Below are 21763 nucleotides of genomic sequence, written 5' to 3'. Positions count from 1 at the left end.
CCTGCAAAATGGCACGGAAGTACAACATTGCTTCAGGAGCACCTGAAGAAGAAACATGTTGGAGCCATTGATATAGGGAAGAACTCACAGTACGTAACTTTTTAAGTCCATAGTGGCAACAGGCATTCATGAGTTCAGCTTTTTTGTAAGTAACTTTAACGTTATGCCTTCGTTGCAACGCGGGGCTGATAATGTGTCTCCGGCACATTTGACTCCGTTTTGAGAGAGAAAACGCACGGTTACCAATTTGGAAATAAACGTAACGGACAGAAATATCTTAGGTTGGTTTCATAATGGATCAATGTAGCCGGGCTGATAAAGCTATATAAATATATTTAGATTTGACGCTTTAGTATAACTAAACGTTATGAAGGTGCTGGAATATTTCATGCTATTATTCAGAGGCAGCCTAAAATGAATCCTTTATTATTCACAACAGAAACGTGTACAATATCTGATTCAGTTCTGATGAGTTACATTTCTGTGTTATTGTTGGTGTATGCTGCACCCGCAATGTCCACAACATGGCCAGTATGCTGGTTTTTTTTCAATAAAATACTGGAAAGGATAGAAATGTAGTTTGTCTCTTTTATCCGATTATTAATCGATTAATCAAAGTAATAATCGACAGATTAATCGATTATCAAATTAATCGTTAGTTGCAGCTCTAATATATATATATATATATATATATATATATATATATATATATATATATATATATATATATATATATATATTTATATATATATATTAGGGCTGCAACTAACGATTAATTTGATAATCGAATATATATATATATATATATATATATATATATATTAGGGCTGCAACTAACGATTAATTTGATAATCGATTAGTCTGTCGATTATTACTTCGATTAATCGATTAATAATCGGATAAAAGAGACAAACTACATTTCTATCCTATCCAGTATTTTATTGAAAAAAAAAACAGCATACTGGCACCATACTTATTTTGATTATTGTTTCTCAGCTGTTTGTACATGTTGCAGTTTATAAATAAAGGTTTATAAAAAAAATAATAAATAAATAAAATAAAAATTAAAAAATTGCCTCTGCGCATGCGCATAGCATAGATCCAGTGAATCGATGACTAAATTAATCGGCAACTATTTTTATAATCGATTTTAATCGATTAGTTGTTGCAGCCCTAAGTGTGTGTGTGTGTATATATATATATATATACAGTGGGGCAAAAAAGTATTTAGTCAGCCACCCATTGACAATCAATGGGTGGCTGACTAAATACTTTTTTGCCCCACTGTATATATATATATATATATATATATATATATATATATATATATATATATATATATATATATATATATATATATATATATATATATATATATATATATATATATACACTTGCATTTGGGTGTAATGGAACGATGATTGGTTTTGCTTAATCAAGTAGAAAAGCTCTTAAAATGCATATTCGTAAGAAACTACTGATGCGAGTGGAATGCGTGTCAGCGTGTTAGTAGGCTGGCAGACACCACCTCCTCCCTCCAGTGGAACCAAAACAAAAGACTGGCACACAACAAAACAAAAAAGATAGGAAGATAAGATAAGCGGGGACTTTGGGGGATGTCCCTCTCACCTCATCCCAGTACAAGCCCCCAAAATCCCCCCCACACTGCCCTACATAGCCCTCAGCGTCTGTCCGCCAACACCGTGACCCATTTAGAGCAACCTGCAAGGCGGGCATAACATGAGAGAGTCCAACTACATTAGCCTCACCAGGCTTCAAACTGCTATCTTGCATGCAAAGTCAGAAGAGGCTTTAAAAAAAATAAAAAAAATAACAACACTACGGATGAGTGAATGATTAATGCTTAAATGAAGGCAGAGTCCTGAAGGACAACACAGTGAGAGCCCCTCGCCGTCGTATGCACGGAATGTGTTTTAACATTGGTCTAGTCAATATTTGCAGACGCTATTAAAACTAGATGAAGGAATGCTCCAATGCGGAAGTTGGACTGAATTGCTGACAGAATGTCCAAAACCCCAAAATAGTAAATAAAAACAGAATACAATGATTTGCTAATTCTTTTCAACCAATATTCAATTGAATAGACTGAAAAGACAAGATACTTAACGTTCAAACTGGAAAACGTTGTTATTTTTTGCAAATATTAGCTCATTTGGAATTTGATGCCTGCAACATGTTTTTTTAAAAAAAAAGCTGGCACAAGTGGCAAAAAAGACTGAGAAAGTTGAGGGAATGCTCATCAAACACTTATTTGGAACATCCCACAGGGTGAACAGGCTAATTGGGAACAGGTGGGTGCCATGATTGGGTATAAAAGCAGCTTCCATGAAATGCTCAGTCGTTCACAAACAAGGACGGGGCGAGGGTCACCACTTTGTCAACAAATGCACGAGCAAATTGTCCAACAGTTTAAGAACGACATTTCTAAACGAGCTATTGCAAGGACTTCATTTACGGTCCGTAATATCATCAAAAGGTTTACAGAATCTGGAGAAATCACTGCCAGGCCGAAAACCAACATCGAATGCCCGTGACCGTGGATCCCTCAGGCGGTACTGCATCAAAAAGCGACATCAGCGTGTAAAGGACATCGCCACATGGGCTCAGGAACACTTCGGAAAACCGCTGTCAGTAACTGCAGTTTGTCGCTACATCTGTAAGTGCAAGTTAAAACTCTACTATGCAAAGCCAAAGCCATTTATCAACAACACCCTTAGCTGGGCCCCGAGCTCATTTAAAATGGACTGACGCAAATTGGAAAAGTGTTCTGTGGTCCGACGAGTCTACATTTCAAATTGTTTTTGGAAACTGTGGATGTTGTGTCCTCCGGAACAAAGATTTTAAACGGTTTAAAAAAATTTGCCGCTCTGTCAAGGATAGAATAAAGCGCAGAGGGCGTATCAAAGCCTGACAAAGCTCAGCAAAGCTTGACTCAAAGCTTAGGAAAGCTTAACAGATCTTGGTTCAAAGCGCGGACCCCAGTCTACAACTACAAATAGGAAGTGACTGTGATATTGACTAGTGACATTGAATATAAAAAATAAAGAAATGCCTTTTATTGTCAACTAGCATAAGAAATGAAAGATAGATATTTATTAAGATGACAAAGAAATAAAAGAAATGAAGATATAAAACATAATAATAAATAATAAACATAATATAACGGAAAAAAAAGAGAAATTGAAAAAATAAATGAATATAAAACATAATAAATAATAAATAATAAACATAATATAACGGAAAAAAAAGAGAAATTGAAAAAATAAATGAATATAAAACACAATAAATAATAAACATAATAACGGGAAAAAAAAGACAAATTGAAAAAATAAATGAATATAAAACATAATAAATAATAAACATAATATAATGAAAAAAAAGAGAAATTGAAAAAACAAATGAATATAAAACATAATAAATAATAAATAATAAACATAATATAACGAAAAAAGAAGAGGAATTGAAAAAATAAATGAATATAAAACATAATTATTAATAAATAATAAACATAATATAACGAAAAAAGAAGAGGAATTGAAAAAATAAATGAATATAAAACATAATAAATAATAATCATAATATAACGAAAAAAGAAGAGAAATTGAAAAAATAAATGAATATAAAACATAAATAATAAATAATAAACATAATATAACGGGAAAAAAAGAGAAATTGAAAAAATAAATGAATATTAAAAATGTGTGGAAAACAGTATACTGAGTTTTTCAAAAAATTTTTTACTTATTTGTTTATCATATTTCTCTTTTTTATTACATTATGTGTTTTATCCTGTATATAATAAAACAAAAAGAGAAATCAAATAAATAGATAAATCTAAAAAAATGTGGGGAAAACTTAGTATACTGAGTTTTTCACTTTTTTTTTTACTTATTTGTTTATCATATCTCTCTTTTTTATTATATTATGTGTGCGCACGCAATTTATTCATCAAATTCACAAAATAATAATCACAGCATCTTCCAAATTGCACATAATGACATAACAATATCACATTTCAAAGTCATTATTACAAATTAATGTTCATAATGTTCATGACACATTAATTCCAATGCACAACGGAGCTTGATCATCGTGTCAGAGCCTGATTTAAAGCGTCAGGATCGCATCAAAAGCATAATAAAGTTCAATAAAGCGTAATAAAACGTATCAAAGCGTGATTTAAAGCATATCAAAGCGGGATCAAAGCGGCATCAAATCGTGAGAAACGGTAATTCGTCCCCCCAAAGCGGCAACTAATTTGTATCGGAGCGTATCAAAGCATAACATTACTTCGGAGATCGGGATATTCGTGGAAAAATTGACAAAAATGACGGCGTTGGTGTGAACCGGGCATAAGAAATGACTAATAACGTCTGATGTTATTATTATTATTATTATTATAAGCACATCGTACAGTAATAGAGAATACTGGAGTTTCCTGCTCTGTAGCATACTTTCCATATTAAATCTGCACGGCGCGGGATAAACATTTGCACTTATTTGAATAAACCGGATGGAACCTGCGGGCTGGCTGGCTGGCACCGTCGCCCCGGATGGAACAAACAGAGCCCAGTTCAGGCGGGAGAACAAGGACCGCACCGTGCTTATTGGTATTCCCAGTCTCTCACTGGGAAGACAGCGAAGCAGTGAAGGGGAACAACAGGGAGCGTCCATGTCTTTAGTCGCCATCGCTCCGACAACTGGGCCTGACAGCTGGCCTGCACTCCCATTGCAAAACCTCTTTTGTGGAGGACAAGAAGACGGCATTACCTCATTAATCCATTGTAGGACTCTCATTGTCACCGTGGACCGACCTTTGTTTTCACAACATATAGGCAAAAAAAAACACGCTTATTGGTGGATCAAACGAACGTCTAATTTAGGGGTGTCAAACTCATTTTAGCTCAGGGAAAATCTATGCCCAAGTGGGCCAGGATGGTAAAATCATGGCATGATAACTTAAAAATAAAGACAGCGCCAGGTTGTTTTCTTTGTTTTACTTTGGCCACATGCTGAAAACGTACAAATCACAAATAATCCTCTGGACCAGACCTGGGCAAATTAAGGCCCGGGGGCCACATGCGGCCCGTTGAGCTTTTCAATCTGCCGGACATTCCCCAAAAATTTTTTTTAGATCTTTAAAGGCCTACTGAAATGATTTTTTTAAATTTAAACAGGAATAGCAGATCCATTCTATGTGTCATACTTGATCATTTCGCGATATTGCCATATTTTTGCTGAAAGGATTTAGTAGAGAAAATCGACGATAAAGTTCGCAACTTTTGCTCGCTGATAAAAAAAAAAAGCCTTGCCCCATACCGGAAGTAGCGTGACGTCACAAGCGGTAGTGCTGCTCACAATTCCCCGTTGTTTACAATGGAGCGAGAGATATTCCGAGCGAGAAAGCGACGATTACCCCGTTAATTTGAGCGAGGATGAAAGATTTGTGGATGAGGAACGTTAGAGTGACGGACTAGAATGCGGTTCAAGACGTATCTTTTTTCGCTCTGGCCGTAACTTAGGTACAAGCTGGCTCATTGGATTCCACACTCTCTCCTTTTTCTATTGTGGATCACGGATTTGTATTTTAAACCACCTCGGATACTATATCCTCTTGAAAATGAGAGTCGAGAAGGCGAAACGGACATTCACAGTGACTTTTATCCCCACGACAATACATCGGCGAAGCTCTTTAGCATGAGCTAACGTGATAGCATCTGTCTCAAACGCAGACAGAAACAAAATAAATAAATCCCTGACTGGAAGGATAGACAGAAGATCAACAATGCTACTATCGGGAGACACCGAACCGAACACTGGACATGTAAATACACGGTTAATGCTGTGCTGCCTGTCGGAGCCTAGCAATGCTGTTTCTAACGACGCTAACTTAGCAACGGGACCTCGTCAGAGCTATGATAAAAACATTAGCGCTCCACCTACGCCAGCCAGCCCTCATCTGCTCATCAACACCAGCGATCGACGATGCGGGCGGCGGCCCGGAGACGTAGGAAGTCAAGGTGAGGTCGCCGGCGCTAGCGTCTGCTATCCAACAAAGTCCTCCTGTTTGTGTTGCTGCAGCCAGCCGCTAATACACCGATCCCACCTACAACGTTCTTCTTTGCTATCTCCATTGTTCATTAAACAAATCGCAAAAGATTCACCAACACAGATGTCCAGAATACTGTGGAATTTTGTCGAAGAAAACAGAGCTTTGTGTATTGTATCCAATAGGGTCCAAACACTTCCGTTGACCTCGCGACGTCACGCGCATACGTCATCCTCCAAAGGCGTTTTGAACCGGAAGTTCCCCGGGAAATTTAAAATTGCACTTTATAAGTTAACCCGGCCGTATTGGCATGTGTTGCAATGTTAAGATTTCATCATTGATGTATAAACTATCAGACTGCGTGGTCGCTAGTAGTGGCTTTCAGTAGATCTTTAAGATGGAAAGTGTAGCTGCCATTATGATGTGCAGTCATGTTTTCTAATGACCGGAAGTCTTCAACTATACTAAGTATTTCAATGGTTGGAATCTGCGCTCATGGATGATATACCAGTTACTATGGTAATCTAATTAGTTACTATGGTCATCTACGTCACAGCAGCTCAGACGAGGCACCAAGCAGTGTGGGCGGGAAGCGTTTCCACAGACGAGGAAGGAGATTTTCACAACAAAGTTCTAAAGCTTAGTGATCTATAGCAGTGGTCCCCAACCACCGGGCCGCGGACCGGTACAATTCACAAGCGGCACAAGAAATTTAAAAAAAAATATATATATATATATTTTTTATTTTTTTTATTTTTTTTTTATTAAATCAGCATAAAAAACACAATATATACATTATATATCAATATAGATCAATACAGTCTGCAGGGATACAGTCCGTAAGCACACATGATTGTATTTATTTATGTAAAAAAAAAAAAAAAAAAAAAATTTTTTTTTTTTTTTTTTTTTACATAAATAAATACAATGGGTGAATGTGGAAATAGTGTCAAAGCGCTTTGAGTACCTTGAAGGTAGAAAAGCGCTATACACGTATAACCCATTTATTATTTATTTATTTGATCCCTGGCAAATATCAGCTATGTCAGATTGTAGGTGGGTTTATTTTGTACCCTTTGCGTTCATATTTCACTGTTTGTTGCATTTTTGTTGCGTTTCACTTGATTGTAAAATAGGTCGACGTTCATATTTTGTCAATATTCAGTGTTTTATCGTTCATAGAAAAATGTAAAATCCCATTACGTTTTTTAAGGCAGTACTTCCTGCAACACAGTAGCTGAAGGACGCTGTATTGGGAAAATAGAAGCAACATCAAATAGTTTTCTCCATCCGCTGTATACTTTTAGTGTGGGGACAAGTGTCTCCAATATTGTCCACACCTGTCTCCATCTAAACCAGTGTTTTTCAACCTTTTTTGAGGCAAGGTCCATTTTTGTCATAAAAAAAATCCGGAGGCACACCACCAGCAGAAAACTTTAAAAAACTTAACTCCACCAAGTCGTCGTGTCTTATTTTGAGTGTGTTGGTGTCTTCCCGTGTGTAGTGCTTTAGTTCTTGTCTTGCTTATTTTGGTGGCCCTTCCTGTTTTGCCGGTGTTTTCCTGTAGTGGCTTCATGTCTTCCTTTGAGCGCTATTCCGCGCACCTGCTTTGTGTTAGCAAGCAAGGCTATTTACGTTGTTGCTATCCTTCTTTGTGTGGACATCGTTGATTGTCATGTCACGTACGGATGTACTTTGTGGATGCCGTAAGTTTTTGCTGTCGTCCAGCATTCTGTCTCTGTTTACTTTGTAGCCTGTTCAGTTTGACTTTTGTTTTTGCATAGCCTTTTCCTTTCGTTCATTTTGGGTTTAAGCATCACATACCCCTTTTACCTGCACCCTGCCTCCCACTGTGGTCTGCATATCAGGATCACAACAAACCATCCTCGTCTCACCCGACACATTCCGACTTTTACAAAGCAATGCTGCCACCTACTGAAATGGAGTATTACGTGGTTACCCTGCAGAGTTTTACACAGCACAGACACTAAGCAACGGCACATTATTGGCAGATACTAACTATTGATTTGCCAAAAATATTTTTGGGAGAAATTAGGTGAAGTTGCATAATTTCCCACGGCACACCAGACAATATCTCACGGCACACTAGTGTGCCGCGGCACAGTGGTTGAAAAACACTGATCTAAACACAGCAGTGCACGCTTAAACGCACGCCGAGAAGCAAGGGAAAAAATGACGTTAAACCAAGCGCTTGGCTCCGTTTATTTCCTCCAAGGGGAACTCTCCCGAGCAAAGTCAGTGCAGTTAGTCCGCCATGATTATCAAGCCAAACGACGCTAGTGCGCACGCGGCTGACTTGGTGTTGCCTAAATTGCATTAATAAATGACGGGTTTTCGGTAATGAAAAAATTAGACGGTAATACTAACCGTCCGGAAATGTATTGCGAATTATCATTATATTGTTTACCGTTACCATTAACAAGTAAAAAGTCGAGGGCGGTCACGGCATGTTCTTGCCACCGATGTTGGTCAAGTTTTTAGGGCTTACGGCAAATGACGACGGCGGTTGCCGTGGTTAAATTCGAGCCCTGAATCACAGCTCCAAAACCATGGAAACGGTTGCCGTGGTTAAATTCGAGCCCTGAATCATAAGTTTTTATGAAAGTTACGGCACAAACCGCAAAACACCGACAAGTAGCTATTTCGTCAAAAAATTTAAAAAATATCGCTTTTTATTGTGCGAAAAACTGCAATGGAAACACAGCTAGTGACCCAAAAACCCTGACATTCATAAATAGTAAATCAGGGGTGTCAAATGTACAGCCCGAGGGCCGGATAAGGCCTGCGAACAGGTTTTATCTGGTCCGCGGGATGAGTTTGCTAAGTATAAAAATAAATCTGAAATTTTTTAATGAAAGAAACCGCTGTTCTAAATGTGTCCACTGGATGTCGCAATAGCAATTATTTGTATCCTTGTAGATGATGCTACATATGTACAAAATAAACCACATGATGTTAGTACATCAGTCGAGGAAAATGATCAAACTACATAAATAACATCCTGTAATTTGAGTTTGATATAATTATTTTATCTTAATAGATTGAAAATGAACACCAATGAGTTGACTGATAAACATTATCACATAATTTATTCAGAAAATATAAATAACGACAAATGAAGTATATACACTATTAACCGCAACAGGTAATTGTAAAAGAAACCCAACAACATTATGATTTGTACAATTTCAGAATGTGCTTGTTCTATTTTTAAACAAAGAAAACAATCTAAAGTTGTCTTTATTTTGAAGTTATCGTGCCGTGATTTTACCTTTCGCTGTATACTTTTAGTGTGTCTCCAATATTGTCCACACCTGTCTCCATCTAAACACAGCAGTGCGCTCTTAAACGCACGCCGAGAAGCGAGAGAAAATGACGTTAAACCAAGTTATCGTGCCGTGATTTTACCGGTCCGGCCCACTCGGGAGTAGATTTTTCTCCACGATCTAAAATGAGTTTGGATATACACCCCTGGAGTACATCTACGAGTGTCATATTGGAAATAATCAAGTATGCCTTTCTGTTTCCTTTTACGAAAAAATACTTCCTGCCAGACAGTAGCTGAAGGACGCTGTATTGAGAAAATAAAAGCAACATCAAATAGTTTTCTCCTTTCGCTGTATACTTTTAGTGTGTCTCCAATATTGTCCACACCTGTCTCCATCTAAACACAGCAGTGCGCTCTTAAGCGCACGCCGAGAAGCGAGGGAAAATTACGTTAAACCAAGTTATCGTGCCGTGATTTTACCGGTCCGGCCCACTCGGGAGTAGATTTTTCTCCACGATCTAAAATGAGTTTGGATATACACCCCTGGAGTACATCTACGAGTGTCATAATAGAAATAATCAAGTATGTTTTTCTGTCTCCTTTTACGAAAAAGACTTCCTGCAACACAGCAGCTGAAGGACGCTGTATTGAGAAAATAGAAGCAACATCAAATAGTTTTCTCCTTTCGCCTTATACTTTTAGTGTGGGGACAAGTGTCTCTAATATTGTCCACACCTGTCTCCATCTAAACACAGCAGTGCGCTCTTAAACGCACGCCGAGAAGCGAGGGAAAATTACGTTAAACCAAGTTATGGTGCTGTGATTTTACCGGTCCGGCCCACTTGGGAGTAGATTTTTCTCCACGATCTAAAATGAGTTTGGATATACACCCGTGGAGTACATCTACGAGTGTCATAATAGATATAATCAAGTATGCCTTTCGGTTTCCTTTTACGAAAAATACTTCCTGCAACACAGCAGCTGAAGGACGCTGTATTGAGAAAATAAAAGCAACATCAAATAGTTTTCTCCTTTCGCTGTATACTTTTAGTGTGTCTCCAATATTGTCCACACCTGTCTCCATCTAAACACAGCAGTGCGCTCTTAAACGCACGCCGAGAAGCGAGAGAAAATTACGTTAAATCAAGTTATCGTGCCGTGATTTTACCGGTCCGGCCCACTCGGGAGTAGATTTTTCTCCACGATCTAAAATGAGTTTGCATATACACCCATGGAGTACATCTACGAGTGTCATATTAGAAATAATCAAGTATGCCTTTCTGTTTCCTTTTACGAAAAAATACTTCCTGCAAGACAGTAGCTGAAGGACGCTGTATTGAGAAAATAAAAGCAACATCAAATAGTTTTCTCCTTTCGCTGTATACTTTTAGTGTGTCTCCAATATTGTCCACACCTGTCTCCATCTAAACACAGCAATGCGCTCTTAAACGGACGCCGAGAAGCGAGGGAAAATTACGTTAAATCAAGTTATCGTGCCGTGATTTTACTGGTCCGGCCCACTTGGGAGTAGATTTTTCTCCACGATCTAAAATGAGTTTGCATATACACCCATGGAGTACATCTACGAGTGTCATAATAGAAATAATCAAGTATGCCTTTCTGTTTCCTTTTACGAAAAATACTTCCTGCAACACAGCAGCTGAAGGACGCTGTATTGAGAAAATAAAAGCAACATCAAATAGTTTTCTCCTTTCGCTGTATACTTTTAGTGTGTCTCCAATATTGTCCACACCTGTCTCCATCTAAACACAGTAGTGCGCTCTTAAACGCACGCCGAGAAGCGAGGGAAAATTACGTTAAACCAAGTTATCGTGCCGTGATTTTACCGGTCCGGCCCACTTGGGAGTAGATTTTTCTCTACGATCTAAAATGAGTTTGGATATACACCTCTGGAGTACATCTACGAGTGTCATAATAGATATAATCAAGTATGCCTTTCTGTCTCCTTTTACGAAAAAGACTTCCTGCAACACAGCAGCTGAAGGACGCTGTATTGAGAAAATAGAAGCAACATCAAATAGTTTTCTCCTTTCGCCTTATACTTTTAGTGTGGGGACAAGTGTCTCTAATATTGTCCACACCTGTCTCCATCTAAACACAACAACGCGCTCTTAAACGCACGCCGAGAAGCGAGGGAAAATTACGTTAAACCAAATTATCGTGCCGTGATTTTACCGGTCCGGCCCACTTGGGAGTAGATTTTTCTCCACGATCTAAAATGAGCTTGCATATACGCCCCTGGAGTACATCTACGAGTGTCATAATAGATATAATCAAGTATGCCTTTCGGTTTCCTTTTACGAAAAATACTTCCTGCAACACAGTAGCTGAAGGACGCTGTATTGAGAAAATAAAAGCAACATCAAATAGTTTTCTCCTTTCGCTGTATACTTTTAGTGTGTCTCCAATATTGTCCACACCTGTCTCCATCTAAACACAGCAGTGCGCTCTTAAACGCACGCCGAGAAGCAAGAGAAAATTACGTTAAATCAAGTTATCGTGCCGTGATTTTACCGGTCTGGCCCACTTGGGAATAGATTTTTCTCCACGATCTAAAATGAGTTTGCATATACACCCCTGGAGTACATCTACGAGTGTCATAATAGAAATAATCAAGTATGCCTTTCTGTTTCCTTTTACGAAAGAATACTTCCTGCAAGACAGTAGCTGAAGGACGCTGTATTGAGAAAATAGAAGCAACATCAAATAGTTTTCTCCTTTCGCTGTATACTTTTAGTGTGTCTCCAATATTGTCCACACCTGTCTCCATCTAAACACAGCAGTGCGCTCTTAAACGCACGCCGAGAAGCGAGGGAAAATTACGTTAAATCAAGTTATCGTGCTGTGATTTTACCAGTCCGGCCCACTTGGGAGTAGATTTTTCTCCACGATCTAAAATGAGTTTGGATGTACACCCCTGGAGTACATCTACGAGTGTCATAATAGAAATAATCAAGTATGCCTTTCTGTTTCCTTTTACGAAAAAATACTTCCTACAACACAGTAGCTGAAAGACGCTGTATTGAGAAAATAAAAGCAACATCAAATAGTTTTCTCCTTTCGCTGTATACTTTTAGTGTGTCTCCAATATTGTCCACACCTGTCTCCATCTAAACATAGCAGTGCGCTCTTAAACGCACGCCGAGAAGCGAGAGAAAATTACGTTAAATCAAGTTATCGTGCTGTGATTTTACCAGTCCGGCCCACTTGGGAGTAGATTTTTCTCCACAATCTTAAATGAGTTTGCATATACACCCCTGGAGTACATCTACGAGTGTCATAATAGAAATATTCAAGTATGCCTTTCTGTTTCCTTTTACGAAAAAATACTTCCTGCAACACAGTAGCTGAAGGACGCTGTATTGAGAAAATAAAAGCAACATCAAATAGTTTTCTCCTTTCGCTGTATACTTTTAGTGTGTCTCCAATATTGTCCACACCTGTCTCCATCTAAACACAGCAGTGCGCTCTTAAACGCACGCCGAGAAGCGAGAGAAAATTACGTTAAATCAAGTTATCGTGCCGTGATTTTACCAGTCCGGCCCACTTGGGAGTAGATTTTTCTCCACGATCTAAAATGAGTTTGCATATACACCCCTGGAGTACATCTACGAGTGTCATAATAGAAATAATCAAGTATGTTTTTCTGTCTCCTTTTACGAAAAAGACTTCCTGCAACACAGTAGCTGAAGGACGCTGTATTGAGAAAATAGAAGCAACATCAAATAGTTTTCTCCTTTCGCCTTATACTTTTAGTGTGGGGGCAAGTGTCTCTAATATTGTCCACACCTGTCTCCATCTAAACACAACAACGCGCTCTTAAACGCACGCCGAGAAGCGAGGGAAAATTATGTTAAACCAAATTATCGTGCCGTGATTTTACCGGTCCGGCCCACTTGGGAGTAGATTTTTCTCTACGATCTAAAATGAGTTTGGATATACGCCCCTGGAGTACATCTACGAGTGTCATAATAGAAATAATCAAGTATGCCTTTCTGTTTCCTTTTACGAAAAAATACTTCCTGCAACACAGTAGCTGAAAGACGCTGTATTGAGAAAATAAAAGCAACATCAAATAGTTTTCTTCTTTCGCCGTATACTTTTAGTGTGTCTCCAATATTGTCCACACCTGTCTCCATCTAAACACAGCAATGCGCTCTTAAACGGACGCCGAGAAGCGAGGGAAAATGACGTTAAATCAAGTTATCGTGCCGTGATTTTACCGGTCCGGCCCACTCGGGAGTAGATTTTTCTCCACGATCTAAAATGAGTTTGGATATACGCCCCTGGAGTACATCTACGAGTGTCATAATAGATATAATCAAGTATGCCTTTCTGTTTCCTTTTACGAAAAAATACTTCCTGCAACACAGCAGCTGAAGGACACTGTATTGAGAAAATGAAAGCAACATCAAATAGTTTTCTTCTTTCGCCGTATGCTTTTAGTGTGTCTCCAATATTGTCCACACCTGTCTCCATCTAAACACAGCAATGCGCTCTCAAACGGACGCCGAGAAGCGAGGGAAAATTACGTTAAATCAAGTTATCGTGCCGTGATTTTCCCGGTCCGGCCCACTCGGGAGTAGATTTTTCTCCACGATCTAAAATGAGTTTGCATATACACCCCTGGAGTACATCTACGAGTGTCATAATAGAAATAATCAAGTATGCCTTTCTGTTTCCTTTTACGAAAGAATACTTCCTGCAAGACAGTAGCTGAAGGACGCTGTATTGAGAAAATAGAAGCAACATCAAATAGTTTTCTCATATTGTCCACACCTGTCTCCATCTAAACACAGCAGTGCGCTCTTAAACGCACGCCGAGAAGCGAGGGAAAATTACGTTAAATCAAGTTATCGTGCCGTGATTTTACCGGTCCGGCCCACTTGGGAGTAGATTTTTCTCCACGATCTAAAATGAGTTTGTATATACACCCTTCAATTTCTGTTTCCTTTTACGGAAAATACTTGCAGCTAAAATCTCATTAACATTCCCCTGACTAATGCTAACAACCTGTTATGTGATGATGATGATGACATTCTTCCAGACTGAAACAAAAGAGTCCGGGAGATTCCACACAAGACTGCAGAGCGTGACAAATCATACGGTCACAGCTTCCAAGTGATTTTCAAAACAATAACACGCTACAAACCTTTGTTTTGAAGTAGTTTTCCTACGTCAACGACATGAGGCAATTTCAGTAGAAGTTGCATGTTAAGTTTGATTGTCACACGCACACACGAGGTGTGGCGGAATTATTCTCTGCGTTTGACCCATCACCCTTGATCACCCTTGAGGGGAGCAGTGAGCAGGAGCGGTGGCCGCGCCCGGGAATAATTTTTGCTGATTTAACCCCCAATTCCAACCCTTGATGCTGAGTGCCAAGCAGGGAGGTAATGGCTCCCATTCTTCCTGCCCGCTTCTATAAGCGGCGGTTCATCCTCCGTATATTCAGCTTCAAAAAAGATAAGGTTGTAAATCCTCATTTGTCCAAAAATTGGACGTCTTCGTTGTCTGTTACCAAGTTTGTCGTGATTAGAAAACACACTCGCGTTTGATTCCGGGAGCAGGGACAAATTTCTTGCAGGAAGTCAGAATGTGCGCTGCTATGGAAACGGAAATAAATGCGCCGAAAAATTAGTTCCGGCTGTGCATAACATGACCAAAATACGGTAAATATTGAACATTTTACATATTGTTATGAAGGTGTCTGTTACTACATTATATATATACTTGCAGTGTGTATATAGTACATATTACATATTGTTATGAAGGAGTCTGTTACTACATTATATATATACTTGCAGTGTGTATATTGTACATATTACATATTGTTATGAAGGTGTCTGTTACTACATTATATATATACTTGCAGTGTGTATATTGTACATATTACATATTGTTATGAAGGTGTCTGTTACTACATTATATATATACTTGCAGTGTGTATATTGTACATATTACATATTGTTATGAAGGTGTCTGTTCCTACATTATATATATATACTTGCAGTGTGTATATTGTACATATGACATATTGTTATGAAGGTGTCTATTACTACATTATATATATATATACTTGCAGTGTGTATATTGTACATATTACATATTGTTATGAAGGTGTCTGGTACTACATTATATATATACTTGCAGTGTGTATATTGTACATATTGCATATTGTTATGAAGGTGTCTGTTACTACATTATATATATACTTGCAGTGTGTATATTGTACATATTACATATTGTTATGAAGGTGTCTGTTACTACATTATATATATACTTGCAGTGTGTATATTGTACATATTACATATTGTTATGAAGGTGTCTGTTACTACATTATATATATATATACTTGCAGTGTGTATATTGTACATATTACATATTGTTATGAAGGTGTCTGTTACTACATTATATATATACTTGCAGTGTGTATATTGTACATATTACATATTGTTATGAAGGTGTCTGTTACTACATTATATATATGCTTGCAGTGTGTATATAAAACATTGATGGTTTTGAAGTTTTAGAGACTTTGAAGGCTACAATAAAATGGAGACCCAAACAACAAATCATGCATTTCCACTGTTGTTTTGTTTTGTTTTTAACTACAAATGACCAACATTTGAAGATACAAATAAAGTCAAAATGACACTTTTAAATGTTCTACTTAGTATGTTTTGGTCCAAAAACTAAGAACAAAGCATGTATCATCACATTCGTTTTATTTGGTATTTATTTTCATCTACAACCAAAATAAAATGCAATTTTTACAGTTTTTTGGACTAAAACCTAGCATATTTCAACATATAAATACTGCGTGTTTTATACATTTATTTATCTACTACAAAGTAACTGCATGTTTGTTTTTTCAAAAACTAAAAACATCAAATGGAGACCCAAACAACAAATCATGCATCTCCACAGTTGCTTTGTTTTGCATTTGTATCTCTGTAAATGTTGCGACAGTGTTAACGTTCACACGCAATTCCTTCAGGAAATGCCTCATCTAGTTACTATTCAAACACTACAAAGGTAACTTTGTAGTGTTTGAATAGTAACTAGATGAGGCAATTCCTAAAGGAGTTGCGTGTGAATGCTACAATGGTGAAGTTGAACTGAAATCCTGGAATTTTTTTTAGAATTGTTGAAGTAGAGCACACATTTCCCGAACAGGCTAAACATTTTGAAGTTGGAACAGTTTGAATCACATGAAAAATGTGGGAGTTGTGGAACTTTGAAGAATGTCTCATTGATTTCAATGGGAATTTCGGGAAAAGCTGGAATTTTTTTGAAAATGGTAAAAAACTTGAATGGTCTGAATGAGTTGAAATGGTTGGTGTGGGAATTTTTCAAATCGGTGGAGAAATGTTGAAGTAGTAACATGTTGAATTGAGAAACGGTATTATGGAATTCCTGGAATTTCGGGAATTTTTTTGAAAATGGTAAAAAAAAACTTGAAAGGTCTGAATGAGTTGAAATGGTTGGTGTTGGAATTTTTGAATTCTCAATTTTGAATTGAGAAATGGTATTATGGAATTCCTGGAATTTGGGGATTTTTTTGGAAAATAGCAAAAAAAAACCTTGAATGTTCTGAATGAGTTGAAATGGTTGGTGTTGGAATTTTTCAAATCGGGGGGCAAATGTTGAAGTAGTAACATGTTGAGTTGAGAAATGGTATTATAGAATTCCTGGAATTTCAGGAATTTTTTGAAAATGGTAAATAACATGAATGGTCTAATGAGTTGAAATGGTTGGTGTTGGAATTTTTCAAATCGGTGGAGAAATGTTGAAGTAGTAACATGTTGAATTGAGAAATGGTATTATGGAATTCCTGGAATTTCGGGATTTATTTTGAAAATGGTAAAAAAAAACTTGAATGGTCTGAATGAGTTGAAATTGTTGGTGTTGGAATTTTTCAAATCGGTGGAGAAATGTTGAAGTAGTAACATGTTGAATTGAGAAATGGTATTATGGAATTCCTGGAATTTCGGGAATTTTTTTGAAAATGGTAAAAAAAAAACTTGAATGGTCTGAATTAGTTGAAATGGTTGGTGTTGGAATTTTTGAATTCTCAATTTTGAATTGAGAAATGCTATTATGGAATTCCTGGAATTTGGGGATTTTTTTGGAAAATAGTAAAAAAAAAACCTTGAATGTTCTGAATGAGTTGAAATGGTTGGTGTTGGAATTTTTCAAATCGGGGGGCAAATGTTGAAGTAGTAACATGTTGAATTGAGAAATGGTATTATAGAATTCCTGGAATTTCAGGAATTTTTTGAAAATGGTAAAAAACATGAATGGTCTGAATGAGTTGAAATGGTTGGTGTTGGAATTTTTCAAAATCGGTGGAGAAATGTTGAAGTAGTAACATGTTGAATTGAGAAATGGTATTATGGAATTCCTGGAATTTTTTTGAAAATGGTTTAAAAATACTTGAATGATCTGTATGAGTTGAAATGGTTGGTGTTGGAATTTTTCAAATGGTGGAGAAATGTTGAAGTAGTAACATGTTGAATTGAGGAATGGTATTATGGAATTCCTGGAATTTTTTTGAAAATGGTAAAAAAAAACCTTGAATGGTCTGAATGAGTTGAAATGGTTGGTGTTGACATTTTTCCAATCGGTCGAGAAATGTTGAAGTAGTAACATGTTGAATTGAGAAATGGTAATATGGAATTCCTGGAATTTTGGTAATTTATTTTTATTTTATTTTATTTTTTTAATGGTAAAAAACTTGAATGTTTGAATGAGTTGAAATGGTTGGTGTTGGAATTTTTCCAATCGGTCGAGAAATGTTGAAGTAGTAACATGTTAAGTTGAGAAATGGTAATATGGAATTCCTGGAATTTTGGTAATTTATTTTTATTTTAATTTTTTTTTTTAATGGTAAAAAACTTGAATGTTTGAATGAGTTGAAATGGTTGGTGTTGGAATTTTTCCAATCGGTCGAGAAATGTTGAAGTAGTAACATGTTGAATTGAGAAATGGTAATATGGAATTCCTGGAATTTTGGTAATTTATTTTTATTTTAATTTTTTTTTTAATGGTAAAAAACTTGAATGTTTGAATGAGTTGAAATGGTTGGTGTTGGAATTTTTTCAATCGGTCGAGAAATGTTGAAGTAGTAACATGTTGAATTGAGAAATGGTAATATAGAATTCCTGGAATTTTGGTAATTTATTTATTTTTATTTTTTTTTTAATGGTAAAAAACTTGAATGTTTGAATGAGTTGAAATGGTTGGTGTTGGAATTTTTTCAATCGGTCGAGAAATGTTGTAGTAGTAACATGTTGAATTGAGAAATGGTATTATGGAAATCCTGGAAAACCGGGAATTTTTCCGGTTCAAAAAGCAACTTTGTTTTTTGTCCCGATTAAGAGGAATGTTTTGACGGTGAAACGATTGAAGTTGGTTGACAAATGTGGAAGGAGTAGTCGCCAGAAAAAAAGGGTGGAAATAGAGCTTTCGAAAACCAGGAATTCTGAAAAAAATCCTGGAATTTTTTTGAACTTTGAAAAATAATAGCTTGAATTTCCAGAATGGTGGAATGGTTTGTTGTGGAAATGGCGGAAGCTTGAAAAGTGGCCAATTCATTTTGAATGGGGAAAAATGTCCCGGAAAAACTGGAATTCTGGGAAATTAGGGAATTTTTGGAATTTGTCAAGGGAAATAGGCTGAACAGTTTGAAGTTGGAACGGTTTGAAAAATGCAGAAGGTAGAACACACCAAAGGTAGAACACACCAAAATCTGGAGAAAAAGAAGTTAAATAAATACATGAATTTTGGTGTACAAAATCATATTTTGGAGCATTCACACAACTAAACATTTAAAAATAATAAATAGTCGTAATTGTGTTAAAAGCAAAAACAACCAAAACTCCAACATGAGTTGAACTGCTTCCGGTAGGATGTTTTATTTTGAAGGGGCACCGTGTCGTCACCAAAGGAGTCTTATATGAACTATTATTTCAACATGTAGCGTTGCGTTCAGGGTTGCTGTGTTGCGTTCAGGGTTGTTGTGTTGCGTTCAGGGTTGCTGTGTTGCGTTCAGGGTTGCTGTGTTGCGTTCAGGGTTACCGTGTAGTGTTGTTGTGTAGCGTGAAAAGGTGTAAGTTACTCACCATCCTGTTGCCGTTGAGGTGTTTCTCCTCTTCGGACAAACTCCGCACGGACACGGTGGCGCCGGGCATCGTACAATACATTTGTAACAATCTCCCCCGCGCCTCGTCGTCAAAAGGACAAGTGAGTCGTCACATGTCGTCCGTCATTCTTTCATTTGTCGGCGTCTTCGTCCCTTTCTCGCCTCCTGGCGTGTCGAACACAACCCACACAACTAGCCAACATTGCTCCGCTCGCTACACACTAATACGAGCTGGGCGGATCGACACACATGTCGACTGTGTCGATACTGAGGGCCGCGGGGATGCGTACTGGGTGATACTGGACGTCGAACCGAAACCGCGGAAATTGCAGGGCCGATAGTGACATTTTTGTTTTGTTTTGTTTATTTGTTTTTGAACTGTATGACCTTGTGTGTCATTTTAAAACTTTTCAAAATAAAAGTCAAGCATTGAAATTTTTGTTTTTGACAATTGGATGACTTTCTGATGTTGCCTTTAATTTGTTAATTGTGTATCATTTTAAAACTTTTCAAAATAAATGTCAAGCACTGAAATTGTTTTTGACCATTGGATGATTTTCTGATTGTGCCTTTAATTTGTTAATTGTGTATCATTTTAAAACTTTTCAAAATAAAAGTCAAGCAGTGACATTTTTTTAGTTTGTTTTTGAACATTGGATGACTTTCTGATGTTGCCTTTAATTTGTTAATTGTGTGTAATTTTAAAACTTTTCAAAATAAAAGTCAAGCAGTGAAATGTTTTTTTTGTTTGTTTGTTTTTGAACATTGGATGACTTCCTAATTTTGCCTCTAATTTGTTAATTGTGTATAATTTTAAAACTTTTCAAAATAAAAGTCAAGCAGTGACAATTTTTTTGTTTGTTTGTTTTTGAACATTAGGTGACTTTCTGATTTTGCCTTTAATTTGTTAATTGTGTGTAATTTTAAAACTTTTCAAAATAAAAGTCAAGCAGTGAAATGTTTTTTTTGTTTGTTTGTTTTTGAACATTGTATGACTTCCTGATTTTGCCTTTAATTTGTTAATTGCGTATCATTTTAAAACTTTTCAAAATAAAAGTCAAGCAGTGAAATGTTTTTGTTTGTTTGTTTTTGAACATTAGATGACTTTGTGATTTTGCCTTTAATTTGTTAATTGTGTGTCATTTTAAAACTTTTCAAAATAAAAGTAAAGCAGTGAAATGTTTTTTTTGTTTGTTTTTGAACAATGGATGACTTTCTGATTTTGCCTTTAATTTGTAGTGTATAATTTAAAAACTTTTCAAAATAAAAGTCAAGCAGTGAAATGTTTTTTTTGTTTGTTTGTTTTTGAACATTGTACGACTTTCTGATTTTGCCTTTATTTTGTTAATTGTGTATAATTTTAAAACTTTTCAAAATAAAAGTCAAGCAGTGACAATTTTTTGGTTTGTTTGTTTTTGAACATTAGATGACTTTCTGATTTTGCCTTTAATTTGTTAATTGTGTATAATTTTAAAACTTTTCAAAATAAAAGTCAAGCAGTGAAATGTTTTTTTTGTTTGTTTGTTTTTGAACATTGGATGACTTTCTGATTGTGCCTTTCATTTAATTGTGTATCATTTTAAAACTTTTCAAAATAAAAGTCAAGCAGTGAAATGTTTTTGTTTGTTTGTTTTTGAACATTAGATGACTTTGTGATTTTGCCTTTAACTTGTTAATTGTGTATCATTTTAAAACTTTTCAAAATAAAAGTCAAGCAGTGAAATTGTTTTTGAACATTGGATGACTTTCTGATTTTGCCTTTAATTTGTTAATTGTGTGCCATTTTAAAACTTTTCAAAATAAAAGTCAAGCAGTGAAATGTTTTTTTTTGTTTGTTTGTTTTTGAACATTAGATGACTTTCTGATTGTGCCTTTAATTTGTTAATTGTGTATAATTTTAAAACTTTTCAAAATAAAAGTCAAGCAGTGAAATGTTTTTTTTGTTTGTTTTTGAACATTGGATGACTTTCTGATTTTGGCTTTAATTTGTTAATTGTGTATCATTTTAAAACTTTTCAAAATAAAAGTCAAGCATTTAAATGTTTTTTTTGTTTGTTTGTTTTTAACCATTTTATGACTTTCTGATTTTGCCTTTAATTTGTTAATTGTGTGTCATTTAAAAACTTTTCAAAATAAAAGTAAAGCAGTGAAATGTTTTTTTGTTTATTTGTTTTTGAACATTAGATGACTTTCTGATTTTGCCGTTAATGTGTTGTGTACAATTTTAAAACTTTTC

At 36.3% G+C, this 21763-nt stretch overlaps 1 protein-coding gene across 1 annotated transcript in view; it reads right to left on the bottom strand.

Annotated features, from left to right (window-relative positions):
- Positions 1-19914, bottom strand: part of LOC133647020 (transmembrane and coiled-coil domain protein 3-like) — a 52170-nt gene extending 32256 nt beyond the window's left edge. Inside the window, exon 1 of the mRNA XM_062043060.1 lies at positions 19508-19914. Within this exon, the coding sequence (XP_061899044.1) occupies positions 19508-19588 (81 nt within the window). The 5' untranslated portion in view covers positions 19589-19914. The remainder of the gene's footprint in view (positions 1-19507) is intronic.
- Positions 19915-21763: the final 1849 nt, after the last annotated feature.

Source organism: Entelurus aequoreus, linkage group LG03 (assembly GCF_033978785.1).
Source record: "Entelurus aequoreus isolate RoL-2023_Sb linkage group LG03, RoL_Eaeq_v1.1, whole genome shotgun sequence".
Taxonomy (NCBI): domain Eukaryota; kingdom Metazoa; phylum Chordata; class Actinopteri; order Syngnathiformes; family Syngnathidae; genus Entelurus; species Entelurus aequoreus.
This window is presented reverse-complemented; position numbering and strand designations above follow the sequence as displayed.